Source organism: Hibiscus syriacus, unplaced genomic scaffold, assembly GCF_006381635.1.
Source record: "Hibiscus syriacus cultivar Baekdansim isolate YM2019G1 unplaced genomic scaffold, ASM638163v2 tig00002237_pilon, whole genome shotgun sequence".
In the NCBI taxonomy this organism is placed as follows: domain Eukaryota; kingdom Viridiplantae; phylum Streptophyta; class Magnoliopsida; order Malvales; family Malvaceae; genus Hibiscus; species Hibiscus syriacus.
This window is the reverse complement of record NW_024061918.1, coordinates 12,328,211-12,351,519: the sequence shown is the minus strand read 5'-3', so window position 1 is coordinate 12,351,519 and position 23,309 is coordinate 12,328,211. Positions and strand designations below refer to the sequence as shown.

Here is a 23,309-nt window from a genome sequence, read left to right as displayed (position 1 = left end):
TTTGTTTATCAATTTTTTTTGCTATTATATCTTGATTTGAATTTTGCAGGTTTTGGGTTATCATAGTACATAATATTTTGGAATTTACTTAACTATTTCTTGCAAGATCTTGAGTAGTTTATTGCTTTTTGTTTATCTGTTGTTATATATATCTGGTTTATATCACGATCTCTAGCTCCATACCACATCTCTGGCTCCACCTCTGTAACTCCGAAATTCGATCCCACCACTTCCCATATTAAAGCCCTCGAATTTATATATTGGTGTTTTAAAAGTTATAGATCTTGGGTGTTAAATAAGTTAAATCTGTTTGACCTGTTCGGATTTGGATACAAAGATAAAAATGACTTATGTATCTTACTTTTACATATTTAAGTAAGATATAAATCCAATCATTAGTTTCTAGCTGTTGGCCTAATGTTAAGTAAGATAGTGTTAATTTATCTTAAAATCCTATTAAGTAACCAACTAGGCTTTTTAGTACCCCTCAATTCTCTAGCGTTTTCATAGTTCCTCTTAGCTTCGGCTATAGATGATTACTTGAGGTCATGTTCTTCTTTTATATTCCATAGGGCGTATAGGGGGAGGGCTCGACAGAGTGGTGTCAAGGAGACTAGACTTAGAGTTTGTTCGTTGAATGTAGGCACTTTAAATGCTAGGCTGCTGGAGCTGACCGATGTACTTAGTAATAGAAAATAGAATTTGCATGTATTCAGGAGACTAGATGGAAAGAGGCTCGCACCAGAGAGTGTAATGGGTACATGTTGTGGTATTCAGGCGTAGATAACGCTAGAAATGGAGTGGGTATCTTGGTATCCTCTAGGCTCAAGGAAAATGTAGTTGAAGTTTGTAGATATCGAGATAGGATCGTGATGATTAAGGTTATTATAGAAGCGAAAGTGGTGAATGTCCTTTCAGTGTACGCCCCACACGTTGGCCTAGGGGAGGGGGAGAAACGTTACTTCTGGAATCAGTTAGATGATGTACTTAGGAGCATTCCAGAGGACCAAAGAGTTTTCATAGGGGGAGACTTCAATGGCCATATAGGTAGTGCAACCAACGAGTATGACAGTGTTCATGGGGGTTTCGGTTTTGGTAGTAGAAACGAGAAGGGGCGTACATTTCTTGAATTTGCTACTACACACGATATGGTGGTTACTAACTCCTTCTTTAACAAGAGAGATATGAACTTGATTACGTTCCATAGATGGGGACATTGTACACAAATTGACTACATTCTTGTTCGAAATCAGGATCGATGGGCTTGCATTGACTGTAAGGTGTTCCCTGAAGAGGCATGTGCATCACAACACAGATTGTTGGTTTTGGTGTTCCACGTAAACTGTGGGCAGAGAACTCATAGGAGGGCTAAACTTGGTAAACCTAGGATCCTTTGGAAGAACTTACATAGAGCGACAGCTGACGACTTTAGGAGTAAGGTTTTGTCTAATACAGGTTTTGGAACTACAAACTCAAATAATGCAGATATGTTATGGAAAAATATGGCAAATTCCATTAGAGAGGTGGGCAAAAACGCCCTTGGGTTGTCGATAGGGAAGGTCAAGGAATATAAAGAATCGTGGTGGTGGAACGAAGAAGTCCAAACTAAGGTGAAGATAAAGCAAACTTGCTTCAAGGAGTTTCTACAATGCAATGACGATGAAGAAATATCGAGAGCTAAACAAAGATACAAGGAGGCAAAGCGGAAAGCCAAGAAAATAGTGGCTAAAGCAAAGGATAAGGCATACGAGGAAATGTACAAGAGATTAGACACCAAGGAATGACAAAACGGTATCTTCAGGCTTGCAAAATCCAGGGAAAATAGGAAAAAGGATATGGTAGCATTAGGTTTATTCAAGACAACAATGGTGTTCTTTTAGTTAAAGATCATGATATTAAGAGGGTTTGGGTAGTTACTTCTTTGGATTATTTAATGATGGTGCCTCTCCCTGTAGAGATAGTATCATTGATGGGTCAATCGACCATCATACTACGGCCAATGACTGCCCTACAAGTAGGATTGGGTTTGAGGAAGTCAAAATGGCTCTTAGAAAGATGGAGAGGGACAAAGCTGTTGGTCCAGATCAAATTCATATCACTGTGTGGTTGGCCCTAGGAGAAGAGGGAGTTAAGTGGTTGGCTAACATCTTTAATATTATTTTAGAGACTTCCAATATGCCAGAAGAGTGGAGAGAGTCTATGGAGATACCAATCTATAAGAATAAAGGAGAACCCCAACGTTGTGGCAACTACATAGGTATTAAACTACTCAGCCATACCATGAAGTTATGGGAAAGGGTGATAGAGGCTAGGTTGAGACAGGTTACTAGGGTTTCGGAAAACCAATTTGGCTTTATGCCAGGCAGGTCTACTAAGGAGGCGATTCATCTACTTCGACGGCTTATGGAGAAATATAGGGAAAAAATAGAGATCTACACATGGCGTTCATTGACCTTGAGAAGGCGTATGATAGTGTTCCTCGTGATACGATCTGAAAGACCTTGGAAACGAGACGGATCCCAACTGCTTATATCCGGGCAATTCTTGATATGTACTATAGACCTACTACTTACGTCAGGACTACAGTTGGCAACACCAAGGCATTCTCGGTGGAAATCGGACTCCACCAGGGGTCGGCTCTTAGCCCTTACATCATCGCCTTGATTATGGACGACATCTATTGTGCAACACCAGACGGTGTTCCATGGTGTATGCTTTTCGCTGACGACATCGTCCTAGTTACTGAAACAAGAACTGAACTAAATAGTAGACTGGCTACCTGTAAGACTGCTTTGGAAGAAAAAGGTCTAAGGATCAATATTGAAAAGACAGAGTATGTATGTTCAAACTTCAGTGGGAACCAAAACGATGAAGATGTAGAAGTATGCATAAAAGGACACGTTATCCCCTCAAAGGATTGTTTCAAGTACCTAGGGCCTATGATACATAAAGATGAGGGTGTAGATGATGACGTTACATACCGTATAAAAACGGGATGGCTAAAGTGGAGGGCTGCTACTGGAGTTTTATGTGACAAGAAGGTGCCTCTAAAACTTAAGGGAAAATTTTATAGAATGGCAATAATACCAGCGTTGCTGTACAGATCAGAATGTTGGGCAATCAAGAAGGATCACGTAAGGAGGATGGAGGCCGCAGAAATGAGAATGCTTTGATGGCATATGGTAGGACTCTGAGGGACATGACACAAAACTCTGCTATTATGATATCCTTGGGGGTGGTGCTTGTATCCAAAAAATTGAGGGAGGGAAGACTACGGTGGTTTGGGCATGTATTTAGGCAACAACCGTCGGATGCGGTCAGGAGTGTAGAGTCGATTACGGTTAACGGTGCCAGAAGGAGAGGACGACAAAGGCGAAAGTAGGAAGACTGTTTGAGATCTGATTTAAAGGAATTAGCCCTTACCGAGGACATGACCTCTGATAGGAAAGTATGGAGACTTAAGACTAGGGTAGTCGAGTAGTGCGGTTCGCAGCCATAGGGTGTAACATCTATGTCTTCTTTTTAATGCCTTTGTAGTAATTTCCATGACTTCTACTTTATACACGTTTTGTCATTGGAATGTATGAAGGCTTAGAACTAGGGTAGCGGAGTAGTGTTGCCTTAGTTTAGGTATTAACCCATTTGACTTTATTCCTTCTCGTAGCTTGCTATTGTTGACTTCTGTGTATCTTTCTCTTCATGTTTCCTCTTTTTAAATTTAGCCGGGTCTTACGTTTCAGTCTATATGCAGAGATTTCTACGCAGGGATTTATTTGCAGGGATTACTTCCCATTACAGACGCGTATATGAAGACTGCATATGAAGACTGTTCAACTATGTATTTATTTATTTATTTATTTATTTATTTATTTATACATGCATTGCATTTTATCTTTATTTTTAATTTTCTGACTGCTAGAGATCTTCCACGGAAGCTGCTCTCAACCTGGCGTTGGGGTCAGTCTACTACCCTACCTCCCCCTTACCCCATTGCATATGGGAATAGGGTTTTGTTGGTGTTGTTGTTGTTGTTGTTGTTGTTGTATACAAAGTATAAGGACTCGAGTCAAACTTGAAAATAAATCCACTAGTTACTAAAAAATTCAAGTTATTCGTGTTATTCGAATTGCATTTTACAACTCAATTTGAATTTGAAATTTTTTCGAGTCGAGTCGAGTTTATGAAATTGTAATTCGAACTTAATTGGAGTCAATTTTTTTCGAGTCGAATCAAATCAAAAAAATTTGATTTTTTAAATCGAGTCGAATTTTGTTAGTCCATAATGTGAAGAATCTAATAGCAAGCAGGGATAAATAAGCAGATATGCGTGAGTGGTTGTTGAAAAATTGTCATTTTTCAGTACACATAAGCTCTAATTTTCCCCCACATGGGTAGAGCAATAACGCGGAAGTTGCTTTGAAATTTCTTGGTCCAACTCCACTATGCAGACTAGACTTTCTTCATACTCATCAATTGATTTTTGCTGGTTTAATTTTGAAGTTTACCCCTCTATTTTGATAAAATTAATAAATTATTTACTCTATTTTAATTTATCAGAAATTGATCCTCGTATTTTATGAAAATTGAAATATTAGTCTAATTGTTGTATACATACGAATTCAAAATGTTGATTTTTTATTAATTTGTTACGTAGAAATTGTTCAACTATTAATGTTTTACAATTCCATGCATATAATCGTTGAATAAAAATAAGGTTTAACATTATTAAATAATTGAATTAATTTCTTCGTTTCCGTAAGGCATGAGAATTAAATTACGATAAATCAAAGTGGAGGAACTAACTTAGAATTATATAAAGGTATAATGCCAATAAATACTCATAACACTTGATCAAATAGTTATTTTGACTCTCTTTTTTTAGTATTTTAACTCCTACATTTCATTTTAAGACAAAAAGACTCATAACATTGAATAAAAATAAAATTTAATATTATTACATAATTAAATTAATTTATTCGTTTCCGTAAAGCATGAGAATTAAATTATGAAAAATCAAAGTGGAGGAACTAACTTCTTAGAATTATATAAAGGTATAATGCCAATAAATACTCATAACACTTGATTAAATAGTTATTTTGACTTCTTTTTTTTTGAGTATTTTAACCTCTAACATTTCATTTTAAGACAAAAATACTCATAATGTTGAACTAAAGAGTTATTTAGAGTTATTTTAGCCCCTTATTATTTTTGAAGCATTTTGCACCCCTACCACAAATGTTTTATTTTAGGGCAAAAAAACTCGTTTTTGGAGCGTTATCAATTTCTTGACTAATAGTTTTCATCTATAGAGGGGCGTTTTTGCCTTAAAATAGGATGTTTGGGGCTATAGTACTCCAAAAAAATAAGAATCAAAATGATTATTTAGTCAAATATTATGGTGTTTTTATTATTATGCATTACATAAAGTGGAAGGATGGAATACACAATTAAATATTGTTATTCTTAATCTCAATCAGCAAAAGGGGAAAATAGGGATAAGAAGGTGGGTCCACGATGAACGTAATTTAAAAGGGGGAGAAATGGTCAGCATTTGAGGTTTGGACCTGTCTCACTCTTCTTCACTCCACTACTACTCTTACTTGTAATTCCACATATGACCAAAGACTGGTCTACGCTGAATAGCTCGGTTTGTTTCAGTCAAACTTCAAACTTTCTACATCCCCCCAACGACCATTTTTCTAATCCAAAACCCCAAAGCACTGCCCTATAAAAGCCCCAAGCTTTCAATTTATCATTCAAAACACTCCCCCTTTGCTTAAACAAGTTCCATGGACAACATGTGGAACTGGGAGCAGGGTACACTGGTGAATGAGCTGATTCAAGGGCTCGAGTTAGCCAAGCAGTTAAGGTTGCATCTGGGTACATCATCACCTTCTGTTGAATCCAGGGACTTGTTGGTACGGAAGATTTTATCTTCCTATGAGAGAGCTCTTCTGATCTTGAAACTGAGACCTCGACAATATGTGGCGGAGTCTCGTCTAACGATCACAAGCAGCCCCCGGTGTGGCGATTTAGATAACGATAACCGGGATACCGGAGATGTCTCGAAGAAGAGGTGAATTTTGAAGCTGCAAGTTCTATGCTTCTTGTATGTTGGTGCAGATTTTGATGTAGTTTATTTTTGCAGAAAGATGATGGCTGGACGGACGGAGCAGGTGAGAGTGAACTCTGAAAACCTACTGGAGGGTCCTCATGGTGATGGCTACAGTTGGAGAAAATATGGGCAAAAAGATATCTTAGGAGCCAAATATCCTAGGTGAGCCTTTTCCACTTATATCTCTAATAATTTGCTAACTACTAAACAAATAAAACTATAGACAAATATGTTGGATATTTATATGATAGATGGTTTACTTTTGGCAGAAGCTATTACAGATGCACACATCGGAATACCCAAAACTGCTGGGCAACAAAGCAAGTCCAGAGATCAGATGAAGATCCCACCATTTTCGAGGTCACGTACAGAGGAAGTCACACATGTGGAAATGGAAATCATGGAGGAGTTCTACCACCAGCATCGCCGGAAAAACAAGAACGTAAATCGAACAACAATTACCAGCCATTGCACTCGCAAGATATTATCTTAGATTTTCCAGCATGTCTAAGGGTCGAGACCGAGGGCTTAAACGATAAAGAGATGGTGCCCTCCTGTTTTCCTTCAACATCATTCGGGGGCTTAAAGAACAAGAACCATAGCTTTTCACCTTCGGGTGTAATTGATTACAGCAATATCTTCAGCAGCTTTTCTTCGCCTTTCATGTCTCCTGGTACACCTGAATTAAGCTATTTTCCAGCTTCTCAGATGAACAACTTCGGAGACGTTCTTAATACACAATGTTCTGAATCTGATCTCACAGAGCTGGTTTCGGCCAACACTTCAGCCACCAATTCCCCGATGGTGGACTTGGATTTCTCGCTTGATCATGTGGAGTTCGATCCGAATTTCCCGTTTGACACCCAAGGGTTTATTTCCTAACTCTCTTTTTCACAACCGAATAAGAGTAACGGTAGATGTTGAATTCAGATTCCACAATCAGAGTAGCTGGTTGCATATGTTCATGGTGAGCCGTGTTTTGCAGAGAACTATTGTACAATACAAAAGCCTCTTTCAATTCAGTGTTGGTTGCAAGAAATTTTCAGACGACAAGTTTTGACAGTAGCATAATACTAGTGCACAGATTATCACCAAAATGATACCTTTGCATACAGAAACCTTCTGGCAAAACATAAAAACAATGCAAAGGCCCTCTTCACACTTACTGCAACCGAGTAGCAATGGCCATTTACATTTAATCCAAATAGATTGTCGATATCAACATACTGTGAAAGTTTACAGATCCCGAATTCAGTAAAAAAATAATTCTGTATATAAAGAGCAAAAGAATCTACATTCCAATGATCCCTTTAGTAGATACAACATTGCTCGCCTCTACACTTGACCGACTGAACTGAGAACTCGTACCTTCACATGTGATCACCGAGTTCATACACATTTAAGGTTTCTTCTGTTTCACGTCTGGAACGGAACTCGATGTGCTTTCTTCCGCATCCTCGGTCTTCCGAACAGCTTGTCTCAACCCCAAGACAATGAATAAGTTGGTTATTGTGAGAAGTGATTCAGCCCCTCCATGTAACCAGTCCACATTAGATAGGGAAGTACCATATTTCACCTTTGCTGTCTCGACATCAAAAGGACCGAGTCACAATTTGGTAATCATCTGCAGAAATCAACTTGTTCGTTAGCGAGAACTTACCGTATATTCCAGCTGGGACTGCTCGGTAGATGCAAAGTGATCAAGAAACCAATTCAAAGGAAATCAGTAGAGTTGAAACAAATCCACCAATTGCAAAATCAAATTGCAGGATAAAACAAATTTCCAGCCTCACAATTGAGAAGAAATCATATTGTAGAACATATAGATGACTTAGAATCGAGCTGCCATTGTCACAATATGAATCTCTGCCCTTGGCTATGAGAAGCCACGAATCCGTTTAACAAAACAAGGAGAAATATGCCAAAAATGCATATCGTCACATAGGGCTGCTTACCGGGCAAGTCAATCAAGAGATGAGCAATGTTCAACTCGACTGAGGTCAAAAACTATGATTCGAGCTTGAATCAACTCGATACTCGATAAGCTCGATAAAATTTTGTTCGACTCGTGCTCCTTAGAAAAAATTCTTTGCTTGTTAAGTTCGCCATAAATTTTGCCTTGTTTTTTTAATATATGTAAAATCTAGTAATACTCGGTAGAGCTTAATATAAACATAAATTAACAAAAAAAATGATCAAAATAATGTGTGAAGAAATTCCAAATATTAAACTTCAAAATAATAATCCATAATACACCAAATTATAAAAATATAACAGAGTTGAGTTAGAGGTTGCTTGACTCAACTCGTTAAAGTCTTAAGTCGAGTTGGAATCAAATCAATTCAAATAAATATCGACCAAATTTTAATCAAATCGAATTCGAGTTAATTGTGAGCTGCTCAACTGGTTAGCACCCCTATCAGCACATTTATCAACATTGTGGGTTTATTGCAAAATCATCAAAAAGAAGCAACTAATAGGCATTTCACTTGGTCTACATATGTGTAATTTATCCAATAATTTCTTTATTTCATGAAAAATAGAAACCCAGTCCCAACTCAAAGTTCCACTTGATTTCCGAAACATAGAACATAAGCAATCCCAGAACATAAATTAAAGCAGAGAAAGAAAAAGGGTATTTTTCCAGGAAACTCACTGGTGGCACCCACAAAGGCAAGCAAGAAGTAGAATCCAAAAAGGGTGAGCTTGGGAGCAGACTTAGACTTGGTGATGAAGTACAAGAACCCAATGTACGGAAACAAAGAAACTGCGAAGAGTTGAGAGGCAATGCTTTGTGAGTCAATATTTGGTGCCCATGGATCCACTGGATACAACCACCCATGCACAATCCCTGTCTTCCTGTTAATAAATTTTACGTCCTTGTAACTCCTGGAGTCTCTGCTTGAATTGCTTGGAATTGATGCTGGCTTGTTTCGGAGGAAGTGAAAAGAACCTGGAAATGTTGAAATCAGAGGGAGAAGATGATTGGGTGGTTTAGACAAAGGTTGAAGACAATTTAGATTCATCGTCAACAGTGCTGCTGTTTCGATTCAGGCTTCCTTTTGCTTTGTAGTTTGGATTTTACTGTTGTAGATGATGATATGTTAGAATCGTGGAGTATAGAAATTTGATTGGTTGGGTTTTGGCAAATAATCTGGGCAAAATTGGCCCAAAAGGCCATGCGACTAAAAAATATATTCTATTCGGTCATTTTCAAAATTAATTTGGGAAATGACAAATGTTATAATACAGTATAAATTCGTTATATATATTACATGTTGAGTTTTTTCAAATAATATTTTTTATTTAAACGCATTATGTTGAAGTGACAAATTTTAATAAAATATTATTTTTATTAGATTTTGTTACATTAGAGTAATCCATTCTAATAAAAAAAATATTTTATTAGAACTCGTCACGTTTTAGTCACGTTTTAGTCACTATAATAAATACCTTATTTCCCAAATAAAACATAATCTAAATAATTAGTCCACCTAAGGTCAAAACTACCAATAATATGTGCAGCTAATTCTATAGGGCCTTCTTTGTACGTAGGCCCGATGGGAGGATTTATTTAAGGAAATTATAAATTTAATAACTTAACTTTTTATAACTCATATTTTATCCGCTATATTTACAAAAATTAGTTTAATAAAATAATTTTATACATTAAACTCTATTTTTTAATGTAATAAAGACAAAAGCTTTAATAACTAGCTGAAGCCTTTAAGTAAGAGAGCCCTAAAATGTCCCTTTCAAGTAGAGACACGATGGTAGCAGGTGCAGTGGGGAAGGAGAGCAGCTCTTCATTCTGAACAATAGGAAGTTTGACCATTCCATTAGCAGACATGTTTCCCTCGTGTGGAACCCAAAGGAATTCAGTATACCAGCTACGACAGCAGAGCGAGGAGATAACTCGAACTAGCGAAAACAAATCCCGATCCAAATTGGCCTCATTAAGCAGCTTAATGGCTTGCAGACTATCCGAATGTATCTGTAATAAATCAAAACGATGAATCCAAGCGAGTTGAAGGCCGATGTAGATATCCCAGAGTTCAGCTTGTAGGGGCGTAGTTATGCCAATCAACTTATGAAAGCCGGTTATCCAGTCTCCAGCACTAGAGTAGAAAACGCCACCAATAGAACCCAAGCTTGTGTAGGTATCTATAGCTACATCGGTGTTGAGGCATATCCATCTATCTGGGGGGCTTCCACCTTATCTCCTGCTTGGAATGGGTTGTAGGGGCTGGAATAAGAGGACGAGTAACAGTAAAATGAGAGGACCATACAATGCTCAAACGCAAAACATCCTCCATGGAAGGATTCAAGTCGGTGAACATGAAACAATTTTTGTTTCAAGATTTTCCAAATAAGTGTAGGAAAAAATAAATCCCAAGAGAGAGATAGGGCGTGAATTTTATCATGATAAGTTGCATCACAACCACTCGGAGATGGAGCAATCAAAGAAATTATGCGACAGAGGGGGAAAGAGTATCCTTTCCCAGATTACCTTCACTGCATGGCAATCACGAAGCACATGCACGAAAGTTTCCACGTGCAAGCCATAAAGCGAACATGAAGAGTTTTGCGTTAACCCCATACATTAAACTCTTTTAGTTAAGAACGAATTAAATAGTTTTATAGAAAAGAAAATATTAAGCAAATATATATATATATATGGTCACATTCGTTTTTATTTAATTAATATTTAATTAAGATATGGTCATCACTATTTAAATGTCGTTAAATATTTTAGTATAATCACATATTTTGTCTCTGTTATTTACATATTCTCCCAATGTAGTCAAACTTTTAATAAATTAAAAATAAATTTAATCCTACAATTGAATGATGCCACATGTCATTGATACCACGTGTCGTGTCGTGTGTCACCATTAAGTTGAAAGACTAACTTTATTTAAATTTATTTAATTAATATTTAATTAAGATGTGATCATCATTATTTAATTGTCATTAAATATTTTGGTATAATCACATATTTTGTCTCTATTATTTACATATTCTCCCAATTTAGTCAAACTTTTAATAAATTAAAAATAAATTTAATCCTCCAATTGAATGATGTCACATGTCATTGATACCACGTGTCGTGTCGTGTGTCACCATTAAGTTGAAATACTAACTTTATTTAAATTTATCTTATTTTAATTTAACAAAGCAAAGCAAATTGGAAGAAAATAGATATATTAAATTAAAATAAAGTTAGTCCTTCAACCAAATGATGACACATGTCACAACACATGGAATCGATGACACGTGACACCATTCGATTGAAGGATTAAATTTATTTTAATTTATTAAAATTATAACTAAATTGAGATAATATGCAAATAATAATGACCAAAAGTGAGATTATACCAAAATATTATGCCACTTAATATGTTAACTATTAAAGGCAGATAATCAATGGTGACCACATCTTAAAAAATAAAACAAAAGTGATCGTATATTAATTAAATAAAAACGAAAATGATCATATCTTATATATTTTGAAATCAGTGACCAAAAGTATATCTATAATTCCAGTGAATTACATCTATCAATTTTAAAATAACTTTAAGTATGATTAGGAAAACATTAATTTCTTTCCCGCTTTCAGGAGAAATTATTTTATGGTCCCACCTCACCATGTTATATATAGTTCCAGTGAATAACATTTATCAATTTTAAAATAACTTCCAAATAAATGCTCACTCTTTATTTACACGTAAAAAAGAAGTAAAGATTCAATTTGGAAAAATGGGATGAAAAATTTTTATTGATTGAGATCATAAATAATATGATAATTCGGATTCACCTAATAATTTTTTCACGTTCAGCGACAAAAACATGTTTTAATTGGGAAACATACGCCATCTCATAAACAATGACAGTGGCTTCAGCCTTTGCAGTCAATGAATTAGGTATAAATTATCGATAGCATAGTTCAATGGGAGATCGATTACCTAATAATTCATGAAGCCTAAACACGAGGTTTAACCAAAAAGACAAAGAATTATATAAAATTATTATGGATAATAACTAGTAATCAGTCATAAAATTAGTAAATAAAAAAGAAAAAAATACACAAATTTACATGAAAACTCTTTTGGGGTGAAAATGACAAACAAAAGAAAAAATTTACTATACCGATAATAAACTAAAGGGTAAAGTACATAAATGATTCCTTGACTATAAGATGTTGTTTTATTAAGTCTCCAAACTATTAAAAGTTATAAAACGGTCCTTCAATTATAGGGAGTTGCTTTGTTGAGTCTACTGATTATTAAAAGTTACAAAATGATCACCCGACTATTTATTATGTTCCAAACTCGTCCTTATCCGTTAAAATTTTGACGGTAGTAGTCTAAGATGTATGTTAACATATTGACTGAGATATGATGAAATCTGATCTCATAATCTCAAATTGATCATAATATATTCGTCAACATGTTAACATCAAACTCATATGATTGTTAATTTTTAAACGAAAAATGACGAATTTAGAATATAATGAATAGTCGAGTGACCATTTTGTAACTTTTAATAGTTGAGGAGCTCAACAAAATAACTCTCTATAGTTAAAGATTATTTTATAACTTTAAATAGTCAAATACCTCAATAAATCAATATCTTATAGTCAGGAAACGATTCAAGTACTTTACCCTAGGACGAAGTCATAAGAAGTGAGCAATATAAACCTAAACATGCGATAATATTGTACAAAACAAACTTCTATAATTCTTAAAATCTTAAATATATATTTATAGCTATACTAATACCACAATCCTAAAATAATACTATACTACTATACAGTAGAGACTATGCTCATGCAGTTTGATAGATCAACGCAGTGATGGGAGAAGACCTCAGTCCTATTTACGGTGGACTCAGATATTTTTAAGATCTTAAACAAAAATTCAAAAATAGATTTTTATAAAAAAAATTATATTTTTTACATTAAACAATTACTTTAATATTGCATTAATAGACTACAGAAAAATGATTTAATTTTGTCAAACATATTATTTTCATTTTTTTTGTTAAGAAAACACCTTAAATATAACTAAGGGTCCATTTGATAATTTGTAATTGATTTTCTGAGAAATAATTTACGTAAAATGAATTACCTTAAAATTGTTTTACATAAAATAAATTATCTGAAAATTGTTTATGTAAAATGAAGTACATTTTCTGAAAAACAATTTCTAGGAACCATTGTAGGTGTTTTGATGATATTGTATAAACCATTTTTCACTTATTTGACTCAATGTAATTAATTTTATGGAAAAAATATTTACATAAATTGAATTACCTTAAAATTGATTTACGTACAATGAATTATTGAAAAACTTCAGAAAATATTTTACGGTGTTTGGATGATGTTATGTAAATCATTTTTAGTTGATAATTGTTTATTATAAATATCAAATATAATAATTTATTATTTGACCTTAAGGAATAACAATAATTCATTTGCCACTAAAGTAGTTTGGTTTGTGTATTATTATATTAATATTAAATATATAATATAATAGTACTAATTATTAATAATTTTATATTATTATTTTTATAAAATAATAAATTATATTAATAATTTATTACATACGATTAAATAAAAAATATAACATCATATATTATTATAATAAATTGATTATATATTAATATAACATTAAAAAGTATAATAATATTAACATTATATTTTTTGAAAAATATTTTTCACCTATCAAATACAAGAAAACGAGGAAAAAATTATTCGAAAAATATTTTCCAACTGTCAAACACACTCTAAGAGAGAATATGTAACACTAATATGATCCGACCCAAAGATCGAAACAAGAGATCAACGAAGAGGTTAACCCAAAATTTTCTTTTATAATAATATTGTGATCATCATTAAAATGTCATCAATTATTGAAAACATAAATATCCAATTTTAAAAAAGCGAGGAGCTCATGAATACATCCAATATAACACCATAGTATTTGTATCAAAATAGAATTACGAATCAAATACACAAACGGTTTTTGAATAGTAAATGTCCTATAAAATAGATTCAAGAAGTACTTTGGTGTTTTGGAAAATCTGAAATATGCTAACCGGCGATAAGCTCATCGAGAGATCTCCTAAGAACCTGCTCGCATAAACAAATTTTGAATGTTGAGCTCACAAGCTCAGTGCTACACAAATAACTTTACTATATTATATGCATTCACTACATGAGCATGCTAGCAAGTATAGGCATAAATATATAAGAACACTAAGCACATAAAGCTAAGGTAGGCATAATAGTTTGGTCAGAGGGTTTACTGCATCTCGAGACACACACACCTCTAGCGTACCTATGATACATTTGGGTATCTGATGTGAGATCTGAAACTGCATCAAAAACATACACCCGACTAACTTACCCCTTAGAGTACTTGGAACATCTGCGTCCAACCAGCAAGATAAGTGTCTTAGCACTAGCTGAGATATATCTAGATATTTCTAATCATACGAGATGTTAATCATACTTACTAAAGTAACTCATGCGTTTTTTTGTTTCTCGAGTAAGGGTATAAGTTTTATGTCATCCGATTTCAGAAGATTCTCAAGCTTTTGTTGTATTCATTTATCGTTCTTGTTGGTAAGCTAATTAAAGAAATATTAGTGGTCCTAGACTTTTTCTTGAACCCTTAAGCCAAAATTGGGTTTCTTACCCAATTTAGTACGAGGGTATCGATACTAAGCCATTTAGTATTGATACTGACCTAGCAGTATCAATATCCTCCCTTATTACTGATACCAAAAATACATTCGATGTTCTAAGGATATCTTATAGTATGGATACCCTTAGTTGGAGTATTGATACTTTTCTATATAAAGGTACTAATACCATCCTGGGTACTAATACCAATTTTATATTCGATGTTTAGAAAAATAAATCAGTATCGAAACACTTACTTAGGATATCAATACTTACTCATTAAATAGTATTGATACTCTCCTAGTATTGATACCAAATCTAGCTACTAAGATTTGTAACTTAATGGTGGTACCGATACCCCACTCTTGAGTATTGATATCCTATGAACAATGTATCGATACTACATAACCAAAAACCCTAGTTTTAGCTATTTAAAGAACAATGTTAGTACTTTTATCTAGTATTAATACCAAAGCCAATAAATACTCTATTTTTCTTATAAAAATGACACCCAATTTCACCCTTTCACCTCTCTAAGGCCTCTAATCATTATTATAAGCTTATGTAAGACTAAAAGGATTATAATAAGTCATTTTTTATGTTGTACAACATCTTAAAGCACAATCTACCACAAATGTACTTACATGCTTTATGAACACATACAAGCTAACCAAACACATCTAGTGATCTACAAGTGATATAGATGAGTAAGAAATTGATTCTAAATTGTTGGAAGCAATCAAGGTTTAACCAAGTACTAGATTTTCCTTGCATTTTTTATTATATCTCCCTCAAACTTCTTTCACTAATCACAAACAAGGAAAATGAGTCACTAACTCATTTTATAACTTAAGAGAAATGAAAATGTGATTCCTAAGCTCTAGTAACAGATTGGGTACACTCTAGAGTTCACAACCCAAACCCCTTTAAAATTCCCATCATGTCTAAACTTTGATGTTGAGGGCTTGAATGAAAGCTCTAAGGGTGAGGATTACAACACTTACCTCAAGAATCTCAGACTAGGAAATATAGAAAACCAAACTTTCACTTTTGCTCTAGCCACAAGAGAGAATGAATGAAGATTTTGAATAGAGAAGAAGATAAGTTTAGATGAAGAAAAGAAGAAGAGATTAACAACTTTATTTTCTTTATCTCAGTCATGACCTCACTCTCAATGAATGGGATCCAATATTTATAAATAAAAATAGGTAAATCACCTCCTTGAACCCTCTAAATTTTACCCCAATTTAAAAATATCATTGTAACATCCTCAATACTGAGTTAGTGACTAAATTGGAAAGTTTCAGATTTTGGTGATTAAAATAGAATGAATGAATAGTATAAATATTTATATGTAAATGATTGTGTAGGATTGAATTGAAAGGAAGAAGGAATGTAAGGGCAAAAGAGTCATTTGCAAGGAAAATTAATTAAAGAATGGATAAGGATATATATGAGTACAAGTGGGATGAAAAGAAGAGAACACCAAAGCTTTCCAGAGTTATCTTCTTCTTCTCTCTTCCTTGTACGTGTGAACCAAAGCAAAGGTAAGAATTCTGATTATTGAGTTTCTTGTTAAATTTAATATTGGGTTTTGATTATTAGATGATAACTAAGCTTAAGGAAAGCTTAAGTTATCTTAACATCAAAAGATGATTGAGTTAGGAGAGATTTAAGATTTGAAGTTCTTAAATGAAATCTTAGAATAGAGTTCATAACTAGAATTGAAAGTTATATTTGACTTGTCATCAATCTAGTTAAGATATACGAAGTGTTAAAAAAGGAATTCAAACATGTTGATTTATTAATGTAATTCTTGAATTACATATGAAGGATAGGATTTGAAGGTTTAAGATGAAATAAATGAGTATAAATTAGTTTAAGGATGTGTACTAGAGTTAAGAATGAAAAAGGGGATTAAATATGAAGGATTTAATCCAAATGAATGAACTTTCGGGTTCAAAAAGAGGATTCTGGGCAGAGTGCACCGATGCACATTCATGGTGCATCGATGCATCAAGGTTAAAACCTAGAAATTGTTTGAATGTGCACCGATGCATTGGTAGTGCATCGATGCACTCTTTTAAAATAAAGACATCGAATGCAATTCATGCATCGATGCATAAGTAGTGCATCGATGCATCCCATTAATAATGAAACATCGAATGCAATTGGTGCATCAATGCATAAGGAGTACATCGATGCATCCCAGCAATAATACTACATCGAATACCTTTTATGTACCGATGCATCAGTAGTGCATTCGATGCATACCTTCATTAAAAGATGAAATTGACTTTTCTCTTAGTCTAAAGAGTGAATCATTAGAGTATATTAGTTATAATATTGATATAGATCCATGTGCGATTATGTAGATACTAAAAGTAAGCTTATTCTGGAATGATCAAAGGATTAGAATCGAATCAAAGCAAAGCTAAGGTGAGAGCATACTATATGTATATTATAATGGAATAAGACTTGTGATAAGTCTAATCCCTATGTTGATTTTTATAATACAGTAGTTGTGAATATGCATACATGATAATTATTGTGATACATGCATAAGACATATATATGTTCATGTGATATGATATGTGATATGAGAACATGATATGAAGTGACATGAGCTACATGATCACAAGAGAAATGACATGAGTACATGATCACAAGAGAAATGACATGAGTACATGAACATATGAAATATAAGAATAATGCCCATAGTATACGATATGAGAATTATAGGTGTAATTGGCATCCAAGAGTTGAGGGTATAATAGTCCTTCGGGACGTAGTCCTTCGAGATGTAGTCCTTCGGGATGTAGGAGTCCTAATGGACGAATATTGAACTAAGGTTCGGTGCCCCATGAGGGAATAGATACGAGCTGTGGTGACAGCATTAGTGCACAACCTCAATGCACTCACATACCTCTAATCTCAATAATATACATGGGCTATGTAATTGAAATACTGATTTACTGTGAAAGTGATACAAGAAGGTAAGTTTCGTATGTGCATTATATGTTATCGTGGGATAGATACATGTATATTGAAATGTGATGATCCAATTGTAAGTATGAACATTCATAAGTTTATTGTTGCATATTCATTTATTGCCTCACTAAGTCTATGACTTAGCGTGTAAGTGATTTACACGTAGGTACCAAGAATCAGGAAAAGTAGAAATAGAAGTAGCACGGACAGCAATACTACTAAGAGATCAGATCAGAAGTAATTGACAAAGTATGTACTTGGTTATGTATAGAGTGTTGGCATGTAATAAGTGTTAATTACGAATACTCTGATCGATTTTGTATTTTATGGTCTTATGTAAATTAAAGTATTTCGTTTTAATGAAAGTTTTAAAAATTCCTGGGATTTTCTATATGAGTCAAGGTTTTGAAAAGTCAATGTGACACCTCAGACTTGTATTCGGGTCGGATATGAGTTAAGGATGTTACATTTAATGGTATCAGAGCTATGGTTTAGTCGATTCTCGGCATAAACCGAATTCTAGAGTATCTTATAAGGTATACATGCCAACAAATAGTGGAAACTTCTGATATGATGGAATAGTAAGTATGTTGTTTTGCTAATAGAACTATATGGTTGTATTTTTATAGATGTCCGGACAAAGTAGATCTAGAAATGAAGCGGCAGACGATAGACCCGCTGAAAGCAGTAATTCACCTGCCCTGGCTAGGCAGAGTGAAGAACAGACATCCTCTGGAATGCCTGTCAATGATCAAGATATATTTTTTAGAACGTTAGACGCAGTATTGACGCGTTTCCAGCCTCCTATTACTTCAACTCCAAAAATGAATTTTGCGAAAGAGTTGAAGGGATTAGGAGCTCCAGAGTTTAAAGGGGAAGCCAATGAAGGTCCTGTTACTGCGGACCTTTGGCTTAATGACATGAAAGTCATGCTTACGGGACTTCATTGTTCCGATGATGAGAAACTGGATGGAGTAATTTCCTTGTTGAGAGGACAAGCAAGGATCTGGTGGACCAATGTTACATTGAGGATGTCTAACGCCCAAGTAACTTGGTCTTTATTTTTAGAAGAATTCAAGCATAAGTATATCGGAGATCAATATGTTCGTCAAATGAAGCAAGAAGTTCATGAATCTGAAGTAATGGAATCACACTGTATATGAGTATGAGTGTGAATTCAATAAGTTGAGCCGCTTTGCTGCCGAGCTAGTTCCTACTGAAAAGGATGCTTGTGAGTGGTTCGTAGAGGGTTTACGTCCTCGGTTAAAGGAAATGTTGATTGTCTTGAATTTATCATCATTTCAAGAAGTAGTTAACCGTGCCAAGGCTCTGGAAAGAGCTCAGAACGAGATATTTAAAAATTCGAGAGCTCAGACAGTCAAAAGATCGGGTGCTTCTTCGAGTTTCGCACCATCAAAAAGGGGCAAAGATGCTGGTTTTCGACCCCAGGTTAGATCAGAATCAGTGGCATCCTCCGCTAGAAGATCAAATCAAATGAGAGGTAGACAAACTCAGTCAGTGGAATCTGGAGCTGGGAGAACTAATCAGAGTCAAGCTAGACAATACCCGCATTGTGGAAAGAATCATTTAGGGGTATGTCGAATGATTTCTGGAGTCTTCTTTAGATGTGGAGACACCGGACATTTCGTTCGAGATTGTCCAATGTCAACCAGTGAATCTGTACAGCCAGAGAAGTCTGTTTCTGTAGCCCAGAGGGGAAGAGGTAGAGGCAGAGGAAGAAGTCAGTCAGAGTCCTCTGCTCAACAGGAGATACACTCCACTGCTCGAGTGTACAACCTCAAGACCAATGAGGATTGTGATGACCCAGATATTATAACAGGTACATTTCTATTATTTGATAAAGATGTTATTGTATTGATTGATCCGGGGTCTACATATTCATATATTACTAGTACGTTAGTAAGAGAATTGAACATTCCTTTAGAAACTACTAGTAATGAAGTAATAGTGACGAATCCACTAGGGCATAGTGCTCAGGTAAATATGGTGAGCCGAGGGTGTCCCATACGGATTCAGGGAATTGAATTTCCTGCTAATCTGATGGAATTACCTTTTGACGAATTCGAAGTAATACTGGGGATGGATTGGTTATATCGTTATTACGCTAATGTCGATTGTAGATTGAAAAGAGTGACATTGAGAAGTTCTGAAGGAATAGAAGTTATTGTATTTAGTGAAAGATGGAATCCATTAGCAAGTGTAATTTCAGTGATGACTGCAAAGAAGTTACTGCTACAGGGATGTCAAGGGTTTATTGCTAATGTACTGGATATTGGAACCAAGGAGAAAAGGATTGAAGAGACTCCTATAGTCAGAGAGTTTCTCGATGTATTTCCTGCAAAGTTGCCAGGTTTACCTCCTGACAGAGAGGTAGAATTCCAGATTGAGATAATACCAGGAACAACACCCATTGCAATGGCACCATACAGAATGGCTCCAAAGGAATTACAAGAATTAAAGATTCAATTAAAAGAGTTATTGGACAAAGGGTTTATTAGACCAAGTGTATCACCTTGGGGAGCTCCAGTTCTATTTGTTAAGAAGAAAGATGGATCAATGCGTCTTTGTATCGATTACAGACAACTCAATAAAGTGACCATCAAGAACAAGTATCCACTTCCCCGAATCGACAATTTATTTGATCAATTAAAGGAAGCTTCAGTGTTCTCAAAAATTGATCTACGTTCGAGTTATCATCAATTAAAAATTCAAGAAAAAGACATTTTGAAAACGGCGTTTAGAACAAGATATGGTCATTATGAATTTATCGTGATGCCGTTTGGAGTTACGAATGCACCAGCTGTTTTTATGGATTTAATGAACAGAATTTTCTAACCGTATTTGGATCAGTTTGCTGTGGTGTTTATTGATGATATTTTAATATATTCAAAGTCAGAAGAAGAGCATAGTTCACACTTACAGATTGTTTTACAGATTTTACGAGACAAGAAGCTTTATGCTAAATTCTCTAAATGTGAATTCTGGTTGAATGAAGTTGCATTTCTTTGACATGTAATTTCTGCGGAAGGAGTTCGAGTGGATCCCCAAAATATTAAAGCTATTCTGGAGTGGAAAGTTCCAAAGAATGTATCTGAAGTTAGAAGTTTTCTGGGGTTAGCTGGTTATTATCCAAGGTTTGTTAAAAACTTTTCGATTATAGCATTACCCATGACTAAACTGTTGAAAAAGGAAGTAAAATTTGTTTGGACTCAAGAATGTCAAGAGAGTTTTGAAAAGTTAAAGAAGATTCTTACAGAAGCTCCAATGTTAGTTCAACCCGAGTCTGGAAAGAACTTTATAGTGTATAGTGATGCGTCTCATAGTGGTTTGGGATGCGTATTAATGCAAGAATACAAAGTGGTAGCCTATGCTTCGAGGTAACTAAAACCGCACGAGAAAAAATTATCCAACACACGACCTAGAGATGGCGGTAGTAGTGTTTGCTTTAAAAATCTGGCATCACTACTTGTATGGTGAAAAGTGCTACTTGTATACGGATCATAAGAGCTTAAATACTTGATGACTCAGAAAGAGTTGAATTTAAGACAAAGAAGATGGGTGGAATTTCTCAAGGATTATGATGTGGTGATTGATTTCTATCCTGGAAAGGCAAATGTGGTAGCTGATGCCTTGAGTCGAAAGACGTTTGCAGCTTTGCAAACTCTTGATGCTAGATTATCGTTAAGAGAAGATGGTGCAATTTGTGCAGAATTGACAGTCAAGCCCGTTTGGCTAAATCGAATTAAAGAATTGCAAGTTAAAGATGAAAAGTGTTTAAAGAGGATACAATAGATAAAGAATGGAGAGGGTACAGATTATGAGATTAAGTCTGATGAGAACTTGTATTATCAAGAAAGATTAGTAATTCTGGATGATGATGAATTAAAGAATGATTTGTTAACGGAAGCTCATTGTAGTCCATTGACAATGCATCCGGGAGGGAACAAAATGTATATAGATTTTAAGAGTCGATATTGGTGGCCAGGAATGAAGAAAGACATTTAGGAATTTGTATCAAAGTGTTTGACTTGTCAACAAATCAAAGCTGAACATCAAGTTCCGTCAGGATTATTACAACCAATTTCAATTCCTCAATGGAAATGGGAAAACATAACGATGGATTTTGTGATGGGTTTGCCTTTAACTCTGAACAAAAAGGATTCAATCTGGGTAATCGTGGATAGATTGACTAAGTCAGCCCATTTTATTCCAGTACGAACTGATTTCTCCATGGATAGGTATGCTGAATTGTATATTAGAGAGATTATACGGTTGCATGGTGTACCTATTTCCATAGTTTCTGATCGGGATCCTAGATTCACATCACGGTTTTGGAAGTCATTACATAGAGCATTGGGAACTCGGTTAAACTTCAGTACAGCATTTCATCCTCAAACTGATGGTCAATCCGAGCGAACTATTCAAATTCTGGAGGATATGCTAAGAGCTTCTGTCATTGAATTCAAAGGATCGTGGGAAAGGTATTTACCACTTGCTGAATTTGCATACAACAATAGTTATCAGTCAAGCATCAAAATGGCTCCCTATAAAGCTCTATACGGAAGAAGATGTTGTACGCCCTTGAACTGGTATGAACTTAAGGATCGAGAAGTTATTGGTCCTGAATTGATTCAGAATACAGAAGAGAAAGTTCAAGTAATTCAAAATAATCTGAAAGCTGCAGCTGATAGACAGAAATCATATGCTGATTTAAAAAGGAAAGAAATTGAATTTCAAGTCGGAGATAAAGTGTTCTTAAAAGTGTCTCCGTGGAAGAAAATATTGAGGTTTGGACGTAAAGGAAAGTTGAGTCCTCGGTTCATTGGACCTTATGAGATTACTAAGAGGGTAGGATCAGTAGCATATCAGTTATTTTTGCCACCTGAAATGGAAAAGATACACAATGTCTTTCATGTCTCATTGCTTAGGAAATATCGATCTGATCCATCTCACATTGTGACTCCTGAAGAAATTGAAGTCCGACCAGATTTAACTTATGAGGAAGAACCTATTCAAATATTAGCACATGAAGTCAAGCAACTAAGGAACAAGACTATTCCATTGGTTAAGGTCTTGTGGAGGAATCACAAAGTAGAGGAAGAAACATGGGAACATGAAGAGGACATGAGGATTAAGTACCCCTACCTCTTTGCATAATGAAAATTCGAGGATAAATTTTCTTAAGGGGGGAGAGTTGTAATATCTTCAATACCGGGTTAGTGACTAAATTGGAAAGTTTTAGATTTTGGTGATTAAAATAGAATGAATGAATAGTATAAAGATTTATATGTAAATGATTGTGTAGGATTGAATTGAAAGGAATAAGGAATGGAAGGGAAAAAGAGTCATTTGCAAGGAAAATTAATTAAAGAAGGGATAAGGATATATATGAGTACAAGTGGGATGAAAAGAAGAGAACACCAAAGCCTTCCAGAGTTATCTTCTTCTTCTTTCTTCCTTGTACGTGTGAACCAAAGCAAATGTAAGAATTCT

At 34.8% G+C, this 23,309-nt stretch overlaps 2 protein-coding genes across 2 annotated transcripts; one reads left to right on the top strand and one right to left on the bottom strand.

The window, feature by feature from the left end:
- Positions 1-5,773: 5,773 nt before the first annotated feature.
- Positions 5,774-7,137, top strand: LOC120142963 (probable WRKY transcription factor 41). Its single transcript, XM_039157400.1, has 3 exons — positions 5,774-6,076; positions 6,149-6,277; positions 6,385-7,137. Exons 1-3 carry the CDS (start codon positions 5,790-5,792, stop codon positions 6,995-6,997), a joined length of 1,029 nt encoding a protein of 342 aa, XP_039013331.1. The 5' UTR covers positions 5,774-5,789; the 3' UTR covers positions 6,998-7,137.
- A 294-nt stretch (positions 7,138-7,431) lies between these two features.
- On the bottom strand, positions 7,432-9,220 carry LOC120142973. The gene is made up of 3 exons (XM_039157408.1): positions 8,772-9,220; positions 7,776-7,793; positions 7,432-7,696 (listed from the first exon to the last, which is right to left on the bottom strand). Exons 1-3 carry the CDS (start codon positions 9,139-9,141, stop codon positions 7,515-7,517), a joined length of 570 nt encoding a protein of 189 aa, XP_039013339.1. The 5' UTR covers positions 9,142-9,220; the 3' UTR covers positions 7,432-7,514.
- Between the last annotated feature and the right edge of the window lie 14,089 nt (positions 9,221-23,309).